This window comes from Penicillium brevicompactum, assembly GCF_028827555.1.
Source record: "Penicillium brevicompactum strain IBT 35665 chromosome Unknown utg000003l_segment0_segment0, whole genome shotgun sequence".
Taxonomy (NCBI): Eukaryota; Fungi; Ascomycota; class Eurotiomycetes; order Eurotiales; family Aspergillaceae; genus Penicillium; species Penicillium brevicompactum.
Window position 1 is genome coordinate 4176068 of NW_026623206.1, and position 10383 is coordinate 4186450.

General features: G+C 39.9%; 1 protein-coding gene across 1 annotated transcript; it reads right to left on the bottom strand.

The window, feature by feature from the left end:
- Positions 1-1422: 1422 nt before the first annotated feature.
- N7506_005391 (chromo domain-containing protein) lies at positions 1423-2574 on the bottom strand (the record flags this gene model as incomplete). Its single annotated transcript, XM_056954685.1, has 1 exon — positions 1423-2574. The coding sequence occupies one exon, from the start codon at positions 2572-2574 to the stop codon at positions 1423-1425; it is 1152 nt and encodes a 383-aa protein (XP_056813574.1).
- Positions 2575-10383: the final 7809 nt, after the last annotated feature.

Here is a 10383-nt window from a genome sequence, read left to right on the forward strand (position 1 = left end):
TCCTCTCGTAGGATGGGTCCTATCCTGGGATGGGTCCTGTCCTACGATGGGATGGGTCACGTGTAGCTCTGGGCTGCTCCCAGGAACTATAGTACCCTGCGTCAGATCCTATCGTAGGATGTGTTTGGTCACGTGTGCTGACAAGGCGTTCTCGCGATAGAACCTGCCTTGCGATGTGGTGCTTCCTGCGACAAGTCCAACCGCAGGAACCGTGGTGTCGCAGGAACCTGTCGTTCTTGTGGCGTCGAACGCGTTCCACTGATCTTCCCGTTATGGTATATCGGAAGGGTACGACGGAAAGACCACGACTTTCTGGTCTTGGTCCACGTGACTGTGGCTGACGTAAAACTGATTGGCGCTCGATGGCCCATTGTCAGGTTGCGTTCCCCGCAACTGATTGGTGACTGCATGTCCGTAACACAAGAGTGATAATTTAGTTGTTATTCAAGCGAAACAAAATACGAACAAAACAGAAATCCAAGTTTACAAACTATCCAATTGGGGTTTTCAAAGATAATCCTAGATATTGTAGGACCAAAAATTGAGGGTTGTATATTTTCCGCAACTATGCAGAGACGGTGTCGTGGATGCAAGGCTCGGCGAGTTGAATAGTGTGGCATAGCTGCAGAATAGTAAATCCAACAAATGTGGTCCCACTATCAATTTGCCTCCCAGCTGGAGGAGAAACAACCAGGATCGACCGACAAATTGATGACGCCAGCCTTTCGTTGAGGGGACAACGGTCAAGAGTTCTGGTGAACAACTGCATTTGGATGGGGCTAGCGTGGTGAATTTTATTGAGGTGAGCTGGTGACTTAGCTGCTCCCGCGTTTTGCTCAGGTCGTGCTCAGTAAGTGGATCAGGCTGCTCAGGTGATGCTCAGTGAGCAAATCAGAGCGCTCAGGACTCGCTCAGTGAGCGAGTCATCCAGCTTATGTAACGATCAGGTGATGCTCAGTGAGCGAGCTTGATGATTATATAATGCTCCGGGGCGTGCTCAGTTGTACTCAGTGAGCAAAAAGCGGCAAGCACTGAGCACTAAAGCGGAAAGGGAAGGCCAAGAAGTGGCAGAGGAAATCCGATACATAGGTGAAATTTTCGAAAGAAACAAAGCATGTGAGGGTGGACCAATTGCGGCATTTCACAGGTTGCCTTTGGGTTATTGAAACATAGTTGTCACAAACCTTCGACTGTGTTCAGTTCCTTCGATATTTTTCATACAGCGATATTGAAGCGAACAGTATGATTTTTCCATCTCGATATATCAGCAGAATGATATCTCGGATAGCAAGTCTTGATAGATAGATGTTTTTATGAACATGTACATAGTTTATCTCGTAGAGGGAGGGGGTAATCCTTTCGGTCCCATTCTAGTGTCTTCGCCGTGTGCGCTAGCTGCATGATGATTATATAGGATGTTCTCTAGGTAGTGGTAGCCAAGTGTAGCTCGTAGTTATCTAATGCAGCCGTATCTTGTACGGAATCATGCGGTTCCCAAGTGGCCTCCACGTCTTCATAGCCTTTCCATTTCACAAGATATGAGAGAGACCCCCGCGCCCCTTTCCTATGTTCAAGGATCCTTTCGATCTCATATTCGGCCTGATCATCAGATTCAATCTCTCCTGATATGTCTTCTTCACGCGACGATCTTCCGTGATACGGTTCTAACATCATCAGATGGTGAGACGGTGACTTTTGCACGTCAGTGGGCTCGGCGTTGGAGTCCCAGAGGGCATAATCATGCATTGTATCTGTACCAAGAGATGTACCGCAGTTTGATGCAGCTGCGGTACTCGCGCTCGTAGAGGTTGAAACACAGTGCGGCAAAGCACCTTCGAACAGCCAGGACAGGAATTGTAATCGATCTTCGACCGACATAGCCGAGAATTGAGAACGGACCGAAGAAAAAGAAACATTTTTGAGAACACTGTTTCTTTTTTTGGGAGGCCGACCGGGACCACGTCCTGTACTTTTCTTCCGAGTATACGAGCGTTTCGTCACCATAGGAACTTGTCGATTGGAAGTCCCCGTGTGATCTGAGTCTTGTTGGTTTGATCGTGGAGGTCGATTTGTATTGGTGAAGGGTGATTCTGACGAGGAATATGTGACTGTGGATGCGATATTTTGGTAGGTTCCAGTTTTGGCGATATGTCCAGCATCAGCACAAGAATTGTCGTGCAAGATTTCAGGATCGATGTTAATGGTGTCTCGAGTTTCTTGAGTCTGGGCAGGGCACTCAGGTTCGGAAGCCTGAAGATTCTCCTCGGTAGGAACATTTCGCTGCGTAACTTCTATTCCACAACGGGTTGGAGGCGAACATGACTGGGATTCATCATTCAAGCACACCTCCACCGGTGGGCGGGCAGGAAGGGGATGTCGCTGGGTTTCTCCGGGGTTACCCGTCAAGACCTTCGAGGCAATATCACGAGATATCGTAGAGGAAGGAAGAGTGGCCGTGATCGAGACAGGGCTCGGGTAGCGGCAAATTTCAGCAGGTTCGGGCAATTGCTGTGGATTGTCTTGGGTGGGATTCCATGGACGAAAATTGTCAAGCAGAAACCTAGAGTTCGACATAAGGGGAAAGAACGTAACAGACCAAACCTGGCAATGGGAGTGGGGATATGGGAATTGGGAATTGGGGATTGGGAGGACTGGTGATGAACGCAAGATGAGGAGGGAACTGGGCAGGTAGTAGTAGTAGTAGGAGAAGGGGAATGAAATGGGGACATGGACTTTGATCTTGTGATAAATGTAGGGAATTGAGGCAGGAAATGGGGACATGGACTTTGATCTTGTGATAAAGGTAGGGAATTGAGGCCTTTTATATTTTGTGAGCAGAGAAAGCAACCCTCCTCCTCCTCCCATGGGCAAAGGAGGCGTATGGCCGCCTCGTCCAATCTGGGCCCATCCGGTGGGGGGAGAGCAAAGAAATCACACAGCTGCAGGGATGGGAAATTGCAGATCACCAAGTATACCTTTCCATCGGAGTTGCCTACATCCCGGTTGATAATATCCACAATCATCCATCCTTGGGAGTCCATTCGCGGAGCGGCTGTTCGATAATGAGCGAGGCTTCGTAATCATAATAAATATTAAGCTCAAAAACGCCAGTCAGCGTGATAAGAAGGTGCGGTATTTTCGCCATTGGTTCGCACCAACGGTTTGCTCCAAATGCATATCCACCGAGGGAGAAAGAACGGAGCACCGATGATGATAATGAACCTAAGCAAGGCGCTCGAGGGCGAGCTGTTCAAGGACAATTTGCATGAGTGGATGCCGTGGAATGTAACCCTGCGGCCCGAGCTGAAATCAGAGGAAGGTGCGTGCAAAATATGGAACGCTCGAGATGTATCCTTGGTTGACTCAATTGAGTCTGTACTCAGGAGAACGAGACAAGTCGACAACAAAGATCCCTAAAACGAGTTGGCTGAAAACCATATTGTGTAATCGGCCACGATCACGTTTGCCGAAGCCGAAGATAATGATCAAATTGGCTGTCATCTCAAACACCGTAGCACTGAGGGCATGAATCCCATGGTGTCACCACTGGCCAGAACGGGCTGAGTGGCGGATGGAGCGGCATCCGCGATGGAATGAAAAGGGGCTGTGCTTTTGACTAGTGAAACAGCGTTGCAGCGGGTCCATGGGGGCGACAAAAGAGAGGGGGAGGGGGAAACTGAAGTGAAAGTGCGTCGAAGTTTCGGGGGCAGGGACGTCGGGTTTTTATAGATGGAGGGCAGTGACACCGGGGCGGTAAAAGCGGCCAGGGACGACACTAGTCCTGAAATGGGGCCAGTGTGTGCGCGCCATACCCGACAGGGAAGGGGAAAGGTGGAGTCGGGCAGGCGGTCGGGAGCGGCAGGACGGCGGTTCAATGAGAGCCGGATCTGGCGCCCCGCTAACCGTCCCAACATATACTTATTTTAGTAGTTTAAAAGATTTAAGAATACCTGCTCTTATTTTAAAAAATAATAAGGTAGTTAATAAAATATATTTTGACTCTAAATTTGCTTTATCTAGTTCTTTATCTATAACTATTTCAATATTAACTTTAATTATACTTTTATTTATGCTTATGCCTAATGAATGATTACATATGTCTAATTTATTAGCTATAGTATTATTTGTACCTACTGGTATTTAATTAAATAATTATTATTATATTATTAATTATAAACTAAAGTAATTTAAATGGTTATAACAAATATAAATATATAGACTTCGGCAGAACCCATTTTGGGTCGGAGTCTCCGACCCAAAACCCAACCCATTGGGTTTTGGGTTCCGCCCTCTATAACCCAACCCAACCCAAAACCCAATGGGTTAAACCCAATAACCCAATAATAACCCATTTGAACCCATTTTTGCATAAAAGATAGGTCTTGGCGTTCATAACAATGCTAAGTCATTCAAATAAATTACTGTTTTTTACAGCTGTTCTGGTTTGTTCATCAAATATTGCTACATTATCACAATATTAAGTTGGAAAATTTATGTAATTACCCTGAATTTGAAGCTAATAGGCTTTGTATTATATTGATTACTGATAAAAATTCACATTAATCGTAGTATAGTGGTGTTCTATTAATTTAAGCATTTATTGACTGTGGACTGTTGAAAATATATATTTGTGGTAGAGGGGAGTATGTATATATTATAGGATAACTATGAATGTAAATAGAAATATCTTATTCTTATTTGATTTTATATACAATTGATATTATATTAAAGCTATATTTCTCTTCTCTTATATTTAACTTATTATATGTGCTCCGAATTATATTTTCTGACCGCGGTCAGAAAATCACTTCTGGGAGGTAGGTGTATATGTCATTATTTCTGACCGCGGTCAGAAAAGCCCTTCTAGGGGGTGTAGGTGTATATATTATTATCTCTGACCGCGGTTAGAAAAGTTCTTCTGGGAGGGTAAATGAAACATTTTTGAGGGATCTTCTGGGGGAGTGGGTTATGAATGGGTCCTCTTGGGTTTTAATGGGTTATGAATGGGTTCTCTTGGGTTTCGATGGGTTATGAATGGGTTCTCTTGGGTTTTGATGGGTCCTGTTGGGTCCTGTTGGGTTCTCTTGGGTTAGACCCATTTAAATAGAGCTTATATAGCCAATCAAACAACATTATAGCTTATACCTTTTGATCTATCTACTTTACTATAGGACTAAGGTGTTTACTGTTCATATACCCTTCTCTTGTAAGTATATACTCTCTCTGCCTTTCCCCCTTACCTCTATAGTATTCCCCTTTTCGGTCGCAATGTCCCAAAGCCAGCATTCTGACTTTTTACCTACTCTTTACGATGCGGATACAGATAACCTTAGCTATCTTATACCCTCTTCTCGAGTTCCAACCCCATCTGGTAGCCAGCTCACAATTGAGCCTTTTGATGCTATTGATACTGACTTCCTTCGGCCCTCCAACCTTCTACCAATTCCACACTCTCTTACTCGCGTTGGCCCCGATCGGAGAAAGGCATATGTGCTTTATGACAATATGGCATATGAAGAATGGGTTGAGTGGTGGCTACAAACCGACTATGGGCAGAAAAGCAAGATTTCCTGGGATTCAAATCGCAATTCAAACATATGGAGCAACTTCGACCAAGTTGCCTATACCAAAGATGGTGCGCCAAAGGTGATGTGTAAGCGCTGCTCAAAGATCCTAGAGCATCCCCATTCTCCATCACCTAGCGGAAAGGGCTATCATGGTACATCAACAATGTTGAAGCATTTAAAGACAGCAGGCTGTCGCAAAGCTCAACAGGGAGGTAAAGGAGAAATTACCCAGTTCCTTCAAAAAGTAGTATCTCCTTACCTCTTTATTTAGTTATCCGATTTCCCTAACACTCCTGGATACATAGGATCACGGCTTACCAGAGGCTCCTTTTTCACAATCGGCATGGGAAGAGCATCTTCTCCAATTTCTCACCCTCAATCGACTTCCATTCCACCTCATCGAACATCCAACATTTCACAAGCTATTCCGATTAGCCCGCTCTGCACCATCTCTCCCTCCGATACCCTCTGCTACCACAATACGTCGTCGTTTACGTGATATGATCATAGAACGACAGAAATCTATCCTCCAAACACTACCCAACGACGCAAAAATCTCGATCGCATTAGATTGCTGGACTTCTCCATATAACCAGGCGTTCATGGCTATCACTGGCTATTTTGTTGACAGTAACTGGGTATACCAAGAGGTTCTACTTGGATTTAAACCACTTTATGGCTCCCATACCGGTTTAAATTTAAGTGGTGTACTCCTTGAAACTCTAGTTGAGCACAAGATCCAGGATCGGGTATTTGGAGTCACAACTGATAATGCAACCAACAACAAGACAATGGTTGAGGCTATTCAGCAGGCGCTCTCTAGCGATGTGACAGTAATCCGAATACCCTGTCTTGCCCATGTTATCCAGCTTTGTTTGAACCAGCTCCTTGATCGTTTAAAGGCCATCCCTCTAAATGAGAATGCAGAAACAAAGTGGACTGACCAGAAGTCATCTGCAGCAAAGGCAAATGCTCAGCACCAGACACAGAGGATCTCATACACCTTAAACAAGGTCCGTTATCTTGCTGTGTATATCCATGCAAGTCCGCAACGCCAGGCGGCCTTTCTCCGACTTCAAGAAAAGGGATCCCAGCTTGTTCCAATCCAGGACGTAAGGACTCGGTGGAATTCTACCTTCTTGATGCTTCGTCGTGCAAAGAGACTACGTAGTTTCTTCCAGCCCTTCTGTGAGGAGTATGACTGTGAGGAGATGTTGCTTGATACTCAAGAATGGCGTCAAATTGACTATCTTCTACAAATCACTCGGCCATTCTTTGACTACACAACAGAGCTCTCGAAGACAAAGGAGGTCACCACACATCTTGTCTTTAAGATTTACAATGCCCTCTTTGATCACTTTTTTGAAGCAGAGGCGCTGCTTAAACGCAAGCGTGTTCCATGGAAATCAGACATGCTCAAAGCACTCATAGCTGGTCGCTTGAAACTTGATGAGTACTACTCTCAAACCGACAATCTCAAAGGACATATCTATGCAGTTGGGACAATGCTGGCACCTGACAGCAGATTTCAGTTCTTTCAATCTGATAATTGGGAGCCTCACTGGCGTGATACCTACCGGAAATCATTCCAGGAATTATTGATTCCGTATCAAGAGCGCCTTACAATAAATCAAGGATCGACTAATACTCCAACAATAGCATCATCTAGTTCTAGACTGAACATGATGCTAAAGAGTAACAAGATATCCGCAAAACCAGCTGGTGATGAGATGACTCAATATCTCGATAGTGGTATGTTTATGATCTATTTCTTCCCTATATAGGATAATACTAATATATTTATACTACTAGATCTAATTGATATTGAACCTCTTCAATTCTGGCGTGAGAACCAATCTCGTTTCCCTGCGATCGCGTTACTTGCTCGCGATATTCTCTCTATTCCAGCAACTGGTGCTGGTGTCGAACGGCTCTTCAATACTGCTCGGGATGTTTGTCACTACCGCCGTGGTCGTCTGAAGTCCGAAACAATCGAGGAGCTTATGTTGTTTCTATGTGCAACAAGATTCAATATTAAGGATGCTGAGGCAAAGCAGCTTGAGCAGTTCTTTACACTAGCTGAGATTGAGTCAGCGAAGGAGCAGAACGATGAATATATAGAGGATGCTGAGCTTGACCTGATTAGTGATAATGAAGAGGAAGAAGGAGTAGATAATAGACTGCGAGAGACATCTCCTCATTTAATAGATATAGATATAGAGGTGACAGAGCCAGAGTTACCAGAGACTGCAACTCAGAGACGGGCCTCAGGGAGGAAGCGTAAGAGCAGGGCAGATGATGATTTTGAGCAATATTAGAGAAATACATCCTGGTTCAATTATTTGATTTATTCTCCATTTTTTCTAGAAGAGCGCTGTAAGTAAAATACTCAATATTACAAGCAAAAAATGCATTAATTATGCAGTTATACGCTAGAAGTCTGTTTGTCTGGTTTACACTATATTGGGGCCCCAATGGGTTACCCAATGGGTTTTGGGTTATGAGCTATAACCCAAAACCCATCGTTGGGTCGAAGCAATGGACCCAAAACCCATTTTGGGTTGGGTTGGGTTGGGTTGGGTCCGGGTTAGAGTGGGTTGTGCCGAAGTCTATAAATATATATATATATATATTTATATGCTAAGATAGTTTATAGGTAAAAACTATAATATATAATTTATAATGAAAGTTCGATTCTTTCTCTTAGCTAATTTGTTAAAATAACAAAAATTAAATAGAATTGATATATTTAAATTTTTAATGTAAATCTTATATATATATATTTTATTTTTATTTAGTAAGTAATTAAGTTTTATTATTAATTTTAACTTAAACTTTAGTAACTAAATCTAAATATAAAACTTATATATAAAAAATTTTAAACCTTTAAATATGACAACAACTTTTTTTTTTATTTTTAATACCAGTATTAGGTATAATATTATTATTAGTTAATTTAATACTTTCACCTCATAATCCATACCAAGAAAAAGATAGTGCCTTTGAATGTGGTTTTCATTCTTTTTTAGGTCAAAATAGAACACAATTTAGTATTTCTTTCTTTATATTTGCTTTATTATTTTTATTATTTGATTTAGAAATTTTATTAGTATATCCTTATGTAGTTAGTGCTTACACTAACGGTATATATGGTTTATTAATAATGTTAGTATTTTTTGTTATATTAACTTTAGGTTTTGTATTTGAATTAGGTAAAAACGCATTAAAAATAGAAAGTAGACAAGTTTTTAATTTTAATATTAAATCTTGAAATGGTTATAGTTTAATATATAAGTAAATTATAACTAAGTTATATCTTTTTATATAATTAAATATTAATAATAAAACTTAATTACTTACTAAATTAAAATGATATATTTATATATATATATATATATATAATATAATTATTAGCTAAGGTAGTTTAAAGGTAAAAACTATAATATATAATTTATAATGAGAATTCAAATTTCTCTCTTAGCTATCTGTTAAGATAACAAAAAATTAAATAGAACAATTTAATATAAATAAATATATTTATTTATATTTATTTATTTATATTAAAACATAACGTAATAAAATATAAAATGTAATAATATATAAATATATATAATAATAAATGAGAATAATTAAAAGTCATCCTTTATTAAGATTAGTAAATTCTTACTTAATCGACGCACCAACACCAGCAAATATAAGTTATTTATGAAACTTTGGATCATTATTAGCATTATGTTTAATAATACAAATTGTAACAGGAGTTACATTAGCTATGCACTATACACCTAGTGTAGCTGAAGCATTTAATTCAGTAGAACATATTATGAGAGATGTAAACAATGGATGATTAATACGTTATTTACACGCTAATACAGCTTCAGCTTTCTTCTTTTTAGTTTATCTACATATAGGTAGAGGTTTATACTATGGATCATATAAATCACCTAGAACTTTAACATGAGCTATAGGTACAGTGATACTTATAGTAATGATGGCTACAGCTTTCTTAGGTTATGTTTTACCATATGGTCAAATGAGTTTATGAGGAGCTACAGTTATTACTAACTTAATGAGTGCTATACCTTGAATAGGTCAAGATATAGTTGAATTTATATGAGGTGGTTTTTCAGTTAATAATGCAACATTAAATAGATTCTTTGCATTACACTTCTTATTACCATTCGTATTAGCTGCATTAGTATTAATGCACTTAATAGCTTACCACGATGTTGTAGGATCAGGTAATCCTTTAGGTATATCAGCTAATTATGATAGATTACCTTTTGCACCTTACTTTTTATTTAAAGATTTAATTACTATCTTTTTATTCTTTATAGTATTATCTATATTTGTTTTCTTTATGCCTAATGCATTAGGAGATAGTGAAAATTATGTTGTAGCTAATCCTATGCAAACTCCACCTGCTATTGTACCAGAATGATACTTATTACCATTCTATGCTATATTAAGATCTATACCTAATAAATTATTAGGTGTTATAGCTATGTTTGCTGCAATTTTAGCTTTAATGGCTATGCCATTAACTGATTTATCTAAATTAAGAGGAGTACAATTTAGACCTTTAAGTAAAATAGCATTCTTTATATTTGTAGCTAATTTCTTAGTATTAATGCAAATTGGTTCAAAACACGTTGAAACACCATTTATTGAATTTGGACAAATATCAACTGTGTTATACTTTGCACACTTCTTTATTATAGTACCTGTAGTAAGTATTATAGAAAATAGTTTAGTAGAGTTAGCTATAAAAAAATAATTAATATATAATAATTATTAATATATTTTTATTTTCATA